General features: G+C 47.3%; 1 protein-coding gene across 4 annotated transcripts in view; it reads left to right on the plus strand.

The window, feature by feature from the left end:
* The window catches only part of vps13c (vacuolar protein sorting 13 homolog C), a 57,291-nt gene that overhangs the window by 31,760 nt on the left and 9,446 nt on the right, over positions 1–16,085 (plus strand). For all 4 annotated transcript variants that reach the window (XM_070555107.1, XM_070555104.1, XM_070555105.1 and 1 more), the window contains 35 exons: positions 747–806; positions 887–1,037; positions 1,114–1,233; positions 1,304–1,407; positions 1,631–1,798; positions 2,162–2,466; positions 2,772–2,919; positions 3,173–3,311; positions 3,388–3,497; positions 3,566–3,732; positions 4,163–4,422; positions 4,526–4,752; positions 4,826–4,918; positions 4,998–5,228; positions 5,310–5,441; positions 5,659–5,748; positions 5,852–6,007; positions 7,241–7,505; positions 7,580–7,740; positions 7,843–7,964; positions 8,049–8,346; positions 8,656–9,045; positions 9,153–9,257; positions 10,872–11,027; positions 11,317–11,442; positions 11,514–11,647; positions 13,060–13,186; positions 13,317–13,552; positions 13,624–13,768; positions 13,899–14,039; positions 14,114–14,195; positions 14,972–15,041; positions 15,169–15,280; positions 15,364–15,477; positions 15,863–15,987. In XM_070555107.1, coding sequence (XP_070411208.1) covers positions 747–806; positions 887–1,037; positions 1,114–1,233; positions 1,304–1,407; positions 1,631–1,798; positions 2,162–2,466; positions 2,772–2,919; positions 3,173–3,311; positions 3,388–3,497; positions 3,566–3,732; positions 4,163–4,422; positions 4,526–4,752; positions 4,826–4,918; positions 4,998–5,228; positions 5,310–5,441; positions 5,659–5,748; positions 5,852–6,007; positions 7,241–7,505; positions 7,580–7,740; positions 7,843–7,964; positions 8,049–8,346; positions 8,656–9,045; positions 9,153–9,257; positions 10,872–11,027; positions 11,317–11,442; positions 11,514–11,647; positions 13,060–13,186; positions 13,317–13,552; positions 13,624–13,768; positions 13,899–14,039; positions 14,114–14,195; positions 14,972–15,041; positions 15,169–15,280; positions 15,364–15,477; positions 15,863–15,987 — 5,570 coding nt within the window. The remainder of the gene's footprint in view (positions 1–746; positions 807–886; positions 1,038–1,113; positions 1,234–1,303; positions 1,408–1,630; positions 1,799–2,161; positions 2,467–2,771; positions 2,920–3,172; positions 3,312–3,387; positions 3,498–3,565; positions 3,733–4,162; positions 4,423–4,525; positions 4,753–4,825; positions 4,919–4,997; positions 5,229–5,309; positions 5,442–5,658; positions 5,749–5,851; positions 6,008–7,240; positions 7,506–7,579; positions 7,741–7,842; positions 7,965–8,048; positions 8,347–8,655; positions 9,046–9,152; positions 9,258–10,871; positions 11,028–11,316; positions 11,443–11,513; positions 11,648–13,059; positions 13,187–13,316; positions 13,553–13,623; positions 13,769–13,898; positions 14,040–14,113; positions 14,196–14,971; positions 15,042–15,168; positions 15,281–15,363; positions 15,478–15,862; positions 15,988–16,085) is intronic.

The following is a 16,085-nucleotide window of genomic DNA, read 5'->3' on the forward strand; positions in this document are numbered from 1 at the left end:
GATTACCTGCTCATTGTGGAATATTGTAAGGCAAGGACAGATGTAATCAGATTACCTGCTCATTGTGGAATATTGTAAGGCAAGGACAGATGTAATTAGATTACCTGCTTATTGTGGAGTACTGTAAGGTAAGGACAGATGTAATCAGATTACCTAGTCATTGTGGAGTACTGTAAGGTAAGGACAGATGCAATTAGATTTCCTGCTCATTGTGGAGTCTTGTAAGGTAAGGACAGATGTAATCAGATCATCTACTTATACTGTGGAGTCTTGTAAGGACAGATGTAATCAGATTACCTGCTCAGTGTGGAATACTGTAAGGTTAGGATAGATGTAATTAGATTACCTGCTCATTGTGGAGTCTTGTAAGGTAAGGACAGATGTAATTAGATTACCTGCTCATTGTGGAGTCTTGTAAGGTAAGGGCAGAAGTAATCAGATTACCTGCTCATTGTGGAGTCTTGTAAAGTAAGGGCAGAAGTAATCAGATTACCTGCTCATTGTGGAGTTCTGTAAGGTAAGGACAGATGTAATTAGATTACCATCTCATTGTGGAGTAATGTAATGTAAGGACGGATGTAATCAGATTACCTGCTTATTATGGAGTACTGTAAGGTAAGGACAGATGTAATCAGATTACCTGCTCAGTGTGGAGTACTCAAGGTCTGTTGTAATCAGATTACCTGCTCAGGTACAGAGGTGAGTTATTTGTGTATTTCCTGAACTACCGGTCTGCTCCTCGTTAGGCAGACCGCTGTGGACCATCCTTCTCCACCATACACAAGAACACCGAGCAGATGATGAGCGTGAGTTTACCTTCATCAGCAGTAGACTGGTTCTGTAGAAGCTGGACCTACTGGTTTGTTCCTGTGGTTTCTGTCCTCAGGTCACTTTCACCACGCTGGACGTCGTGCTTCACACTGAAGCTCTTCTGTCAGCAGTTAACTTCCTGTCCACGGCTCTGTCATCCGGCAGCGCTCCATCTCCAAAGGAGGTCCAACCAAAGGCGCAAGAGAAGACCGCGTCAACCAGGTCCAGTCAGTACCACCCAGAACCTCACATGATGATCACGTGTGTTTGAGCTGGAGCTTAGCGTGTTTGTTGTCTTGTCAGCTGCCCTGGTCTCACCGGTGGACTCCAAGGTCGTGGATCTGGAGGTGAAAATGACTCTTGGAGCTTTCAATGTGCTGGTTTGTGATCAGACCTGCAACATGGCTGACATCAAGGTCCAAGGTATGGAGAACCGAGCCAGAGCTTTTTCGCAGATGATCTACTTGATCTGACCTTGGTGACTTTTTCTCAGGTATTAACGGGTCCCTGCTGGTTCAGGGACCTCAGACCCACGTATCCGCCCGACTCAGAGACTTCCTTGTTCTGAATGTGGATCCAAATAGCATCCACAAGAAGGTCAGTCCGTTCCTCTTATCCAAGTTTAGGTCGAGCATCAAAACATTATCAGTGGAATGTTTTTACCTCTGACCTCTGACCCCTGAATCTGACAGACAGAAAAGCATCCTAACTCGAGGGATAACTCAGAGTGAAGTTTAATGGATCAGCTGTTTGTTTGGATCAGGGAGCATCCATATGCTCATGGTTCCTCAGCGTCTAACATGCAGAGTCTGTCCTTCAGGCCATCTCCATCATGGAGGACGAGGTGTTCAGCTTCAGCATGAGTTTGACCCCAAACGCCACGGAGGGCGCCGGGTACACGGACACCTCCAAGACGGATGGCCGGGTGAAGCTGAACGTGGGCTGCATCCAGGTGGTCTACCTTCACAAGTTCATCACGTCTCTGCTGGTGAGTCTCACAGCTGGACACCAGGAAGACCTTCCGCTCGACCGGCTTCCTACTGGTCTGGACTCTGGAGTTCTGGTGCTTTTAGAGTATTAACACTTTTCAAAACTAGTCGGAAACCAGGAGTTCTTCTGATCCTTCAGATTGAAGCTTCCACCAAAAAAAAAACCATTCAAACATCAGATGATTTTACCTTCATGGATGCTTACAGCTGACGTTCTGGATCAGATCTTTCTGGGTTCATAATTTGTGTGAAAATGTCCCAGATTTTATTTTAGATTTTCCCCGTCTCTGTGTTTTGGTTCTTGGGTCGTGACTCTGGTCTCTTCGTGCTCTACAGCTACTTTTAAACTTAACTTCCCGCAGAATTTCACCAACAACTTCCAGACGGCTAAAGAAGCTCTGAGCAGCGCCACGGTGCAGGCAGCAGAGAAGGCGGCGTCCAGCGTTCGGGGCTACGCCCAGAAGACTTTCCGTCTGTCCATGGACGTCAGGCTGAAGGCTCCACTCATCATCATTCCTCGTTCCTCCACCTCCCATGAGGCGCTGGTGATGGACCTGGGTCTGATCACGGTGGGGAACAGCTTCTCTCTGCTGCCTGTCTCAGGATGTCCGCTGCCGGCCGTCATTGACAGCATGGAGGTCCAGCTGACGGAGCTGAAACTGTCTAGGTCGGGTTCTGATCTACTAAACCTTTTATGTAAACAACCTATCAGAGGTTTATCCTATTTTAACATAAATATTTTTGTTTCAACTTAAAAATACAATAAATATTTGTGCGTTTGTTTTTTTCCCCAAAGCTAATTACAAATGAGGACGTAACTATTTAATAAACTTGGTGAGAAATGACGTAAAACCTTTATTTATTCTGAGAAGCTAAATGCGGCCTAAAGCAGCTGCTATTTATTGTTTTGTTTCATAGAGTCGCTTCATACTTTCAGTGATCTGATATAAATGTGAGGTTCTTGTGCATCAGAACCTGTTTGGACCCAGACTCATGCCGACCCAACATCGAGCTGCTGGAGCCGCTCAACCTGCAGCTGGGTGTGAGGAGGAACCTGTCAGTTGGCTGGTACCAGGAGATGGCCGCTGTGGAGGTGGATGGAGACCTCAAGCCCATGAAGGTAGGAAGAAACGGAACACATCACAACGAGGTCACAGTGAAATTATTGTTCATGTGTGAAATGTGCTGGTCCAGTTCTGTCCCGGTAAACCACCAAGGTGCTGTTTTCTCTCCTCTTGAGTTTTGACGGGGTCTTCCCTAGACCCACGTCAGACTCTAGAGGCCCTATGCTAAGCTAGGTTAACATGTTTGTGTCCTAGTGGACCTGTTGGAGCAGAGCTTGGTTCTGTTCTGATCCTGTTCCGTTTGTACAGCTGGAGCTGAGTCAGGACGACCTGAGAGTCATGCTCTGGATCCTGACGGAGAACCTGGGAGAGGCTTCTGGTCCGAGTCCCAGTGCTCCCAGACAAGAGGCTAGTCAGCAGGTCCCAGCTTTCAGGAACCCCCCCACAGGTCCGACTCAACCCGAACCTTGAGTCCCATTAGTCAGGTTGTCTTATTTAACGTCACCGGTCTTCTACCTGTTCAGGTGAGTCTGAGAAGCCACCGGAGAGCAGTGGCAAACCCGTGGAGACTGTCCGGTTTAACTTCAACATTGAGTCTCTTGGTCTGGTTCTGTACCACAACGACCCCAAGCAGGTTAGTCAGAACCGGGTTAAATGTGAGGTTCTTGTGGTTCTGGTCTTACTGTTCTCTGTTCTCGGCAGCCCACAGGCCTCCAACACCAGCAGAACCTCAGACTTGGAGAATTTGCCCTCCAGCTGCTGAAAACGTCAGGAAAGATCCTGAATGACGGCAGCATGGAAGTGAGCACGGTTCTGACTGCCTGCACGCTGGATGACCTGAGGACGGGGATGGACCGGGCCACGTCTCGGTAACAGTCACACGGTTCTGATCACAGCATGTCTTCCATCAAAGGAAAACCTGTCACGGATTTTAAAAGGAAACCAAACCGTCAGTGTGATGGGTGGAACCGCTGACGGGCCAGTCTGAAACTCAAAAATCTGGTTTTATTTTTGGTCCATGAAGGAGCCAAAGAGGCAGCATTCTGCCAATTTCACTTTAGGAGTCAGAACTTGTATAAATTATATAAAATTTGATAGTTTACATTTGGAATTTTATAAGAAACGTTTTCGTATCAACTCTTGAGATGATGTTTATGTCAGTCTGCACAGACAGGAAGCTGCCCCGCTGCAGTAAAATCCTGGATTAGGCCTCAGAACAATTTGTTGCCTCTATCAAACTAAATGTGACACTTAACCCTCAGAGAACAGAGAAGTTGTTTTTGTGTCGACCTCCTGCAGGATGGTTGGGCAGAAGGAGGAGAGCAGCTCCCAGGCCATGATCGATGTGACCTTCAGGCAGAACGCCTCGGAGCGGGACGTGGTGGCGGTTCTGCAGAAACTTTATCTGTGTGCCAGCATGGAGTTTCTGACAGCCGTCGCAGATTTCTTCCTGCAGGCTCATCCACAGACTTCGTCCTTGTCCTCGTCCACCTCTGCAGCACCGACCGAGAGGCTACCTCTGAAGCAAACGGCAGGACCGCGAGCTGATGCCAAGACCGGTGAGTCCAGGAACCAGTCCAGCTGTGGTCCTTAAATAAATAAGGACATATTTAATTGTCATGCTGCAGAACCAGGAACCCATTAGACATTCTGCCTCTGCAGCTTCAGTGGTGCGGACCCGCCTGCAGGCAGTGATCGTGGACCCGGAGGTGGTGTTCGTAGCCAGCCTGATGAAGGCCGACGCACCGGCTCTGGTGGCCTCGTTCCAGTGTGACTTCACTCTGCAGGCTGAGGAGGACGGGTCCCAGAGCATGAGGGCCAACCTGAGGGGCCTGAAGGTCTTGGCCTGCCGCTTCATCAGAGACAAGGAGGACAAAGCTTTCACCACCGTAGGTTTGGATCGGAACCTTTTCAACAAAACAGTTTTGTGGAAAAACAGATGATCCAGATTCTGTCCAACAGGTGCTGAAGCCCTGCTCAGTCTCCTTGGAAACAAAGATGCATCCCAACCAACCGCTGAGCGGCTCTGTGACAGTGGAGGAAGTCATCGTTAAGGTGCGTTCACTTACCCGTCTAAAGCTCAGACATGGGTAAAAGTGAGAGCAACTGTACCTGAACTCATCGCTGTCTGCAGATCTCTCCGGTCATCCTCAACACGGTGATGACGATAGCAGCTGGAATGACGAAGCCCAGCGTGGAGCAGAACCAGGAGACGAAGCCTGACATTGGAGACCTGTGGTCCACCATGAACATCTACAACTGTAACTTCTGGTTTCTGGGGGTGGACCAGGCTGTGGAGATGACCGAGAGCTTCAGAGAACCCGACGGACGAAACCAGGGAGAAACCTTCACGGCTCAGATCAAGGTAAAGAAGAGTTCAGGTGAAGAACCTCACACTTACCTGTTCGGGGTTCCCTCCTGTTAATGAGGTGTGGTGATCCCACAGGTGATCCAAGTGACTCTGGAGTCTGGTTTGGGTCATCGGACCGTCCCCCTGCTGCTCGCTGAGTCTTCCGTCAACGGCGTGGCCAGAAACTGGTCGTCTCTGCTGCAGCTGAAGGCTGACATGACGCTGGAGGTAAAACCTGATCCAGGTCCAGGTCCCAATGATGTGACCCACCTGAGTTCACATCTGAAGTTATTTTCTGGGTTAGATGTTTGTGAGCTTTTGTTTTGAAAATCTTCAGACTAATTCGTGAAATTGTGAGACGAACCACCTGAATCTTGTGTTTTTGTTCAAATCGGAGCTGATGAATAGTTTGATCACCTGTAATGATGCTGTGCTGCATCCTCAGGTGAACTATTTTAACGAGACCCATGCTGTGTGGGAACCTCTGATAGAGCGGTTGGAGGGCGGCCGACGCAGGTGGAACCTGGAACTTGAGGTAAAGCAGGTTGAGATCAGGAGTTTTACCCACAAGCACTTGGGTTTTTGTCTGGTAGTCATGAAACAGCTGGCTCTAGGCTCCACCCCTTCTCCTCCTGCAGGTTAAGAACAACCCAATCATGGACAAGAGCCCCATGCACGGAGACGACTTCGCAATGCTTCCTGAAGCTCGCACCGTCATCAACATCTGCTCTAAAGACACCATGAACATCACCATCTCTAAGTGCAGCCTCGGCGTCTTCGAAAACCTGGCTAAGGTACCTCACATCAGGACCAAATGGACCCCTAAGTCTTCCCTTACTCTTTTCACCAAAACTCCAGATGTTTCACTGTCTCTGTCCTTTAGCTCTTTGTCCTGACCCAGAGGACAGCATGTCCGACATAATGTTTAATGTCCTCTCCCTCTTCTAGAAGTGTCTCCAGCTCCACTTCAGTAACTCCTCCCGTCATCTCTGTGTGTAGACATGATGCATGATGGTCCAGAGAGGAGAATTACACCTGCAGGACATACTAACATCTATCAGCATGTTTAAATGGAGACGTGTCAGGGGGAGGAGTCTGATATTTCCTCATGTGGATCAAGATGGGCCAGATCCATCTAGAAAAGTCCATATACCTGCTGTGAAAATCAGAACATATCCATCCAGCAGAGGGTGATGTTTCATATGGGCCATTCCCATCTGTACCGGGTCGGCCCGGGCCGGGTAGCATAGGTTGTTTATGGGCCATTCCCATCTGTACCGGGTTGGCCCGGGCCGGGTAGCCCCAGTCGGCCCCAGCCTGGCCCGGTTGATTCCACACATCCTTGTCTTAAGCCCATGTGGGCTGATTCTACCCACCAATCAGAGGCTTGCTCTAATGGAAGGTGTGAATTTGCTGTCAGCAGTGGGCGTGTTGGCTCTGGTCGGCCTGAAGCAGACCCCCTCGAGAAGAGGGCCGAGAATGAGCCTTGGTTGGCCCGGGAAAATTCCAGGCCACCCAGATATGTAAACAACCTACGCTACCCGGCCCGGGCCGACCCGGTACAGGTGGGAATGGCCCATAACATATCTGGGTGGCCTGGTATTTTTCCGGGCCAACCAAGGCTCATTCTCAGCCCTCTTCTCGAGGGGGTCTGCTTCAGGCCGACCAGAGCCAACACACCCACTGCTGACAGCAAATTCACACCTTCCATTAGAGCAAGCCTCTGATTGGTGGGTAGAATCAGCCCAAATGGGCTTAAGGCAAGGATGTGTGGAGTCAACCGGGCCAGGCTGGGTCCGACTGGGGCTACCCGGCCCGGGCCGACCCGGTACAGATGGGAATGGCCCAATAGTCTGACCAGCCATGCCAATGCCTCCTTATGGGAAGCAAAGGGTGTGTAGAATAGGGAGAAGAGGAGTCTGGCAGGACCCTTAGATGTGGTTCTTGTGTCTGAAATCAGAACATGTGATTTGATTGGTGAACTAGACAGGAAGCCCCAAAGCTTATTTGTGTTTGTTTATTTTAAGGCGTTCTCCGAAGGAACAGCTTCAACCTTTGATCGTACTCTGAAGGAGAAGCCCCCCTTCACCCTGAAGAACGCTCTGGGGATCCCCCTCATTGTGCGGCACAGCGCCAACCTGAGACTGGGCGGATCTCCGGCACACGGGAAGCTTCATGAGCTGCCAGTGGATGGAAGCATGGATCTGTTCCACTCTGTGTTCGAATCGTCGGTCAGAGGAAAACTTTCAGCTCTGCAGAGACAAGAGAGCTGCCTGTTCAACCTCACCATCGGTGAGTTCATATTCTCGCTCCACGCTCTGCCTTCCTCTGAGACTCTGAGTAAAGGTCTGTGTCCGACCCTCTAGTTCCCTCTGGGTACAGCGAGATCTCCAACATAGCAGTGGACAGACCTGGGCGACGCCTCTTTAACGTCCGTGGTCCGATGCAGCAGGAGGCTGTCTCTATGCTGCTGCAGATAGAAGCGTCCGAAGGCAACAAGGTCATCACAGTCCGGTCGCCGCTGCAGGTCCGAGGCTCCTAAACATGACCAGCTGTTACCCATGGGTGTGTCCAGATGGTTCCACAAGTTTCGAATCTCACCAGCATGATGGTTTGTTTGTGGTTCCAGATAAAGAATCATTTTTCCATCCCCTTCACAATTCTGAAGTTCTGCCATGAATCCATGAGTCTGCGGAGCGTTGGGACAGCACCACCCGAGAAAGAGTTCCACATCACCTTAGACACGTACAGGTACCGTCAGCCAGTCCGGTTCTGTCTCCGTCCTTAGAGCTGTCCTGCTGTTTTGGACGTGTTCCATCCTGCTCTGTTCTGCAGGAGTCAGCTGTTTGTGCGTCCAGCGGGACATGTGGACGGTCAGTACGGTCCGTCTTCCAGCTGCGTGTCCTGGAAGGAGCAGGTTCACCGTAGCTCTGAGGTGCGCTCGGTGCTTCAGTGTCCCGCGTCTGACAGCAGCTTGCTGCCACTGATGGTCAGCACGCTCGCCGTCCCCGACGACCTGATGCACATTGACAACCACGGCGAGGACGACTGGGACCCCGCCTACGTCATCCACCTCCACCCTGTGGCCACGCTCCGCAACCTGCTGCCCTACACGCTAAGATTCATGATGGAGGTACTCCACAGACCGTGCTTGATGATCAGCCACAACATCGTGACTGTCCTCGTTACTATTTGGTGGTTTGTTTTCTCCCTGCCCTCCCTTCTCCTGATGCTTAAAGTCTTGGAGCTATGAGGTCTGGTCTGAGGTCTGGAGAACCTGGAACTGGTTCCTGTCCTTCAAAGTGGTCCTTTAGCGTTAGCATTAGCATAATTCCTGCACCGAAAATGCTTCCGCCTTTCCCTTCCAGTGGTCATAATGTTGTGGCTGATCAAATTCGTCTACTCTTGACCCGACTGACCCATTTGTCTTGATGTTCCCCAGAACTCAGCAGAATTCTACGAGCTCCAGGAAGGCAACACGTCAGACCTGCTGAATGCTCGTGTCTGTGGTGAGGTGCTTTCGTTGGCGCTGATCCAGTACCAGGGCCGCGACTGGCACGGACACATGCGGATCGACCAGGGAATGCCAGAATTCTTTGCCGTGTGCCTCACTTGTGACTCTGACATCAGCACAACGGTGGACGTGAGCGTCCACGTATTGAGGACGGCAGGACGCCTGCTGCTGTCCCTCTTCAGCCCATACTGGATCATCAACAAGACGTCCAGGGTTCTTCAGTACAAGTCACACGAGCTCAGCTTCAAACATCCGGCCGAGTTCAGAGACGTCGTCCTGTTCTCCTTCAGGAAGTCCAACGTCTTACGCAAGAACAAGGTGAGTCCCTAGGACAGCTCCACCCCGGGTCAGAGTTAGACCACCAGACCGGGTCCACCCAGAACCTTTGTTGTGATTGTGTGTGTGTGTGTGTGTTTGTTTTTCAGATCCGGCTGTGCGTCTCCACCAGTTCCTGGTCTGATGAGTTCTCTCTGGATGCAGTCGGAAGCTACGGCTGCGTTCGCTGTCCCTCTAACGGCATGGACTTCCTGGTAAATGTTTGTGTGTTTTGATGTGTTTGTTTGTGTGTATTGTTGTGTATGTTTGTGTGTGTTGTGTCTTTGTTTGTGTGTATTGTTGTTTTTGTGTGTTTTGATGTGTTTATGTTTGTGTGTGTTGTTGTGTTTATGTTTGTGTGTATTGTTGTGTTTATGTTTGTGTGTATAGGTGTGTTTGTTTGTGTGTATTGTTGTGTTTATGTTTGTGTGTATTGTTGTTTGTGTGTTTTGATGTGTTTATGTTTGTGTGTATTGTTGTTTGTGTGTTTTGATGTGTTTATGTTTGTGTGTATTGTTGTGTTTATGTTTGTGTGTTTTGATTTGTTGTTTTTGTTTTTGTGTTTTGATGTGTCTATGTTTGTGTGTTTTGATGTGTTTATGTTTGTGTGAATAGTTGTGTTTATGTTTGTGTGTATTGTTGTGTTTATGTTTGTGTGTTTTGATTTGTTGTTTTTGTGTTTTGATGTGTCTATGTTTGTGTGTTTTGATGTGTTTATGTTTGTGTGTATTGTTGTGTTTATGTTTATGTGTATTGTTGTGCTTGTGTGTTTTGTTGTGTTTATGTTTGTGTGTATAGTTGTGTTTGTGTGTTTTGATTTGTTGTTTTTGTTTGTGTGTTTTGATGTGTTTATGTTGGTGTGTTTTGATGTGTTTATGTTTATGTGTATTGTTGTGTTTATGTTTGTGTGTATTGTTGTGTTTATGTTTGTGTGTATTGTTGTGTTTATGTTTGTGTGTTTTGATTTGTTGTTTTTATGTTTTGATGTGTCTATGTTTGTGTGTTTTGATGTGTTTATGTTTGTGTGTATTGTTGTGTTTATGTTTGTGTATTGTTGTGCTTGTGTGTTTTGTTGTGTTTATGTTTGTGTGTATAGTTGTGTTTGTGTGTTTTGATTTGTTGTTTTTGTTTGTGTGTTTTGATGTGTTTATGTTGGTGTGTTTTGATGTGTTTATGTTTATGTGTATTGATGAGTTTATGTTTGTGTGTATTGTTGTGTTTATGTTTGTGTGTATTGTTGTGTTTGTGTGTTTTGATGTGTTTATGTTTGTGTGTATTGTTGTGTATATGTTTGTGTGTTTTGAATTGTTGTGTATTTTTGTGTGTTTTGATTTGTTTTGTTGTGTTTGTTTGTGTGTTTTATATTCATGTTTGTGTGTATTGTTGTGTTTATGTGTATTGTTGTTTATGTTTGTGTGTATTGTTGTGTTTATGTGTATTGTTGTGTTTATGTTTGTGTGTATTGTTGTGTTTTTGTGTTTTGATGTGTTTATGTTTGTGTGTTTTGATGTGTTTATGTGTATTGTTGTGTTTATGTTTGTGTGTATTGTTGTGTTTGTGTGTTTTGATGTGTTTTGTTGTGTTTGTTTGTGTGTTTTGTGTTTATGTTTGTGTGTATTGTTGTGTTTATGTGTATTGTTGTGTTGATGTTTGTGTGTATTGTTGTGTTTATGTGTATTGTTGTGTATATGTTTGTGTGTATTGTTGTGTTTTTGTGTTTTGATGTGTTTATGTTTGTGTGTTTTGATGTGTTTATGTGTATTGTTGTGTTTATGTTTGTGTGTTTTGATTTGTTGTGTTTTTGTTTGTGTGTTTTGTTGTGTCCACAGGTGGGCGTTAGCATCCAGATGAGCAGTTTTACCCTGACCCGGGTCGTCACCATGACTCCGTTCTACACCCTGGTGAACAAGTCCTCGTACGAGCTGGAGGTTGGAGAACTGATCGACCAGACCTCTGTTAGGTGGAACTACATCCCTTCCTCTGAGGTGAGAGGAGAGTCACAGTCAAAGTCACACTGAAGCTTTTAAATCATCATTTATGTTCGACATCAGAACCTGTGGTCCAATCAGGACCACTGACCTTTGGCTCTTGGTACCGGTATGACAGTGAGATTTAGGGGAACTAGATTACCATGGATGGTTACCATGGTTCCCCTGATGATCCACTGGCAGCTGCTTTAACATTAGTCAGTTCATCGATCAGACGTTTGACAGCTAAGAGTTCAGGAGTTTCCTCCAAAGGGATGTTGTCACGTTGTTTGTTGCTGTGTTGCAGACCCTCCCGCTGTGGCCCATGAACAACTCAGGGAAGTTGTGCATCCGGGTTGTCGGGTCTGAATCCACTTCTAAGTACTTCGTGTTTGACCAACAAGACAATGGCACTCTGCTAAGCCTGGATCCGGTCAGTGTTTGCTGCGTTTCCCACTCCGAGCCATCTCTGGCTCTGTTGTTCTTACATGAGTGTGTCTGCAGTGTGGCGGCATCATCGTGGAGGTGAACCTCTCCAACCACGCCGCCATCATCAGCTTCAGCGATTATTATGAAGGAGCAGCTCCCGCTCTGCTGATAAACCACACCCCTTGGGCCACTATCAGCTACAAACAGAGGTCAGAGGTCATCTCACATGCACAACCACAGACACAAACACGCAAGGAAAACTTACTCAACCAGACCTTTAGACCATGTTGATCCTCACAAGTCGTCTTTGGTGCAAAACAAACAGAAGCATTTAATTTAACCCAAGCGAGCTTTAGACAGGAAATATTGTTCATTTCAAAACAAACATCAACTCGGCTAATCCCTGCTGGAATGAGCCGGTGTTCTGTCAGAACTCCTGTTTAAAGAGCAAGTCACCCACAAATCAACTATTTTTTCCTGATAAATTATATAAATGCATGTCTAATCGTGCTGCAGACACGTGTAGACAATAGTTTTGCACTTTAGTGCATTTTAGTTCAAATTTAAATTTTCTGTCTGAAACTGGCAGTGTTGTGCCGTTGTCGGGTAAAAACTCTTCACTGCATTTGAATTTAAATCTGTCACTGCTATTGGCTAAGAGGTATGCTATGATGTAAACTGGTAAATTATGATGTCACAATGTCGTGAGTGTGTGTATTTGTTAGGGGCTCCACCCTCTCGGTCTGCTAGGCAACAGCATTTGTTGCATTTTTCAAACATGAAGTGGGAGTGAAGTATGCTTCTTGTAGGGGGTGACTTGCTCTTTAAAGAAAGCCCCGACAGCTGCACCTGTGCCCGCTGTACTGTGGTGCTGTTTTAATAGTTTGATTCACACAAGTGCAGTCGCGCCTGACACAATGGTCCAGAGTTTGCTTAAAGTGACAGTGTGCATTTTTCCTGGTGATAGGGGGGCAGTAGATACCTAAATTGTTGCAAACAAGCAGTATTTTTGTGTTGGAGTAAGACCTAACCAACGGATGCCTATTAGGGTCAAAAAGCCCTGGGGAGTGCAAACTTTAGCAAAAGAACGAGCACATCACACTCCCTTTCATCACTGGCAACAAGTGAAGAGGTAAATATGTGAAACAACAACGTTTAAGAATAGCGAACGTTTTGTAACCGTTTGTTACAAATCAGTAAATGCATTTTGTCCTCATGGGCTTCCGTAGAAGGAAACATGGCATCTAATATGGCATCGTCCAGAGACTTAGACCCGCTCCCATGTATTTTAGACCTGATTTTTATGGTTATGTGTTACAAAGCAACCACTGGGCATCATTTCATTCATTTTCAACAACATTTTGATGGATATTTCCTGAAATTAATGGTAAAAACTACAAATTGTCACTTTAAACTGCCTCATTCTTCCACCAAGTTTTTCTTTATAAATCACAAAGTTTGTGTGGAAAGTCACTTACGCAGTTTCCAGACCTGTTTAGTGTTTAAGCAGCTTTATAAATAAAGCCCCGAAACTCTTAAGACATTTTTAATGGATTAAGACTTCAGGTTTCCTGCTGCTCTTCACCTCAATGGAAACCAGCAGTTTTTTTTTCTCCTTTAGTGGATCAGCTGCGGTTCTGAAGCTGAATCCCAGCGAGGCCCGGCGATTTGTGTGGGAGGACCCTGCAGGAACCCGGATGCTGAGCTGGAGCTACATGGAGCATTCAGGAGAGCTGGACCTGCAGAAGGTGACTTTGCTTGTTCTTTTAAGTAGAAAACTGGATCCATTAATTTCGAGATTCTGTGTTTTAGTGAGAAAACAGACTCGTTTATTAGTGAGTCGGGTTCTGGTCTCAGAGTGTGGCGGTCTGATTCCAGGACCAGGTGGGTCAGTTCTCCTACGACAGCAAGTCTCAGATCCACTGGGTGTCCTTCCTGGATGGACGCCAGCGGGTTCTGATGTTCACAGAGGACATTGCCATGGTAACGAAGGCCCGTCAGTCTGAAGAGCTGGAACAGTTCCAACAGGAATTGAATGTCTCACTGCAGAACCTGGGGCTGTCTCTGGTCAACAACAGCAACAGGCAGGAGATTGCTTACATTGGCATCACCAGGTAAACAAGTGCACACACCTGAGACACAAGGTCAGAGGTCAGGTTTATTTACACTCAGGTGCGTTCTACAGCTCAGGGGTGATCTGGGAATATAAACCCAAGAATCGCTGGAAACCCTTCAATCAGAAGAACATCAATCTGCTGGAGAACACCTACCAGAGTCAGCTGAGCGAGAACATGGAGGGTGGCTGGATCAAGCTGGACACCAACCTGGAGGTCAGAGGTCAACATGAACGCAATGCAGACATCCACCCATGTTCACTGCGGCTGCACAGTTAAATTACTGTAAGATCCAGTTCTTTGTCCAATCAGCTGATACTAAATGTGTGATGTCACTGGTTGCTAGGTGAACCTCAACAGGGCCGGCATGATGATGCGTCAGCCCCATTCCTGTCCCGTAAGAAGGAACTTCCTGCCTGGGATTCAGGTGGAGTTCAAGCAATCGATACATCAGCGCAGCCTGAGAGCCCAGCTGCACTGGCTGCAGGTAAACACACACACACACACACACACACACACACACGCACACGCACACACACACACACGTGTTTGTTGTTGCAGGTGGACAACCAGCTACTAGGTGCCATGTTCCCTATCGTCTTCCATCCAGTCCCTCCTCCAAAGTCTATTGCTCTGGACTCAGGTAGGTTAACCTGTCCCACACACGTCTCACCCTAGTTTCACACCTGTCTCACACTGGTTTCATCATCGTGTGACACCTGACTTCTACCCGTTTCAAAGCTGTCTGACACCCATCTCAGACCTGTCTCACAAGCTTCTCACACCTTTCTCACTCTTGACTCACACTCATCTCATATTTGTCTCAAACCTGTCTCACACCAGTCTCAAAGCTTTCTCATACCTGTCTCACGCATGTCTCTGTCTTGTCTCACATCTGTCCCATCCATCTCAAACCTGTCTCACACCTGTCTCAGTCTTCCATTACACCCTTCTCACATTCGTCTCAAACCTGTCTCACACACATCCCACACCTGTCTCACTCTTGTCTCACACCTGTGTCACACCTGTCTCAGAACTGTCTCACACTCTTCACAAACCTGTCTCACATGCATCTCACACCTGTCTCACTCTTGTCTCACACCTGTGTCACACCCGTCTCAGACCTGTCTCACACCTATCTCAGAACTGTCTCACATGCATCTCACACCTGTCTCACTTTTGTCTCACACCTGTGTCACATCCGTCTTAGACCTGTCTCACACCTATCTCAGAACTGTCTCACACTCTTCACAAACCTGTCTAACACTCAGCTTATAGCGATGTCACACTTGTCTCACATCCATTTTATACCTGACTCATACTCTTCTCAAACCTGTCTCACATGCATCTCACACCTGTCTCACTTCCGTCCCACACCCATCTGCTGAGTCTCAGTAGCTCTGTGTGATCTGTCCCCAGAACCGAAGCCCTTCATGGACATGTCCATCATCACCAGATTCAACCAGCACAGCAACGTCATGCAGTTCAAGTGAGATTCAAACTGGTTTAAACCAGATGCTGAACGGACCCTAATCCAGTATTCTCCCTCATAGATGGAGCAGACTTTACTAGCCCAGGAGTTTGAAGGCTGTTGTAACATTCTCTGTGTTGTCCAGGTACTTCATGGCTCTGGTTCAGGAAATGGCAGTGAAGATCGATCAGGGTTTCCTGGAAGCCGCCTTAGCTCTTTTTACTCCAGATGCTGAGTCTCAGACTGATGGAAAGAAGGTAGATCTGAGTAGGAGGCTGATGCTTCTGCTCCAGCACGTGACTATCAAATGGATGAGAAGTTTGATCTGTTTGGTTTTCAGTCGGGCCTGATTGAAGGGGACCTAAAGCGTCTGCGGTCCGAGCCCACGGAGCTGTCCCTCTCAGACGCGTCAGGATTTAGCTTCTTCGACTATTTCCACATCTCACCCATCAAGGTAAAACTGTTGAGACTGGTCAACCTAGATCCTCAGAGAAAGAGGGATGACCTTTAGATGAGTAGGAGTAGACCTGGAAATCTCCAAAGGACGGGGTGGCCTCAGTACTTGGAACGTAGCTTTGAATCTGATTAAAACATCTCACATGTGAACTAGCTTACCCAAGATGCTAAAAACCCTCAGACAGGAGGTTTACAGGTGAGTTGGAGCTGGCTTCACCTGATAGGTGAGAATTGAGATTTTTCTTTTTATCATAATGGTTTCCTAGTTGACTGATGATCCAAACAACTCATTAGCGTCAGAAACATGGGGACACTATGATTTAAACTAAAGGTCCGGTCTCTCTCTGACGAGTTCTTTACGGTGTTTCTGTTTCCTGTTTCAGCTCCACTTGAGTCTCTCTCTGGCCTCTGAAGACTCCAGTCAGGATTCTGCTCTTATTCGACCTCTGAAGTTGGTCCTTAAAAGTATCGGAGCCACACTGACACATGTGGATGACATCATCTTTAAGTGAGGTCCCCCCCCCCCCCCCCCCCCCCCCCCCCCCCTCCTATAGCACCCGATAGTTCCCAGGTGTGATTCTGACGTGCCTTTGGTGTGTGTGATTG

The sequence above is a fragment of the Nothobranchius furzeri genome, chromosome 9 (genome assembly GCF_043380555.1).
Source record: "Nothobranchius furzeri strain GRZ-AD chromosome 9, NfurGRZ-RIMD1, whole genome shotgun sequence".
NCBI lineage: Eukaryota > Metazoa > Chordata > Actinopteri > Cyprinodontiformes > Nothobranchiidae > Nothobranchius > Nothobranchius furzeri.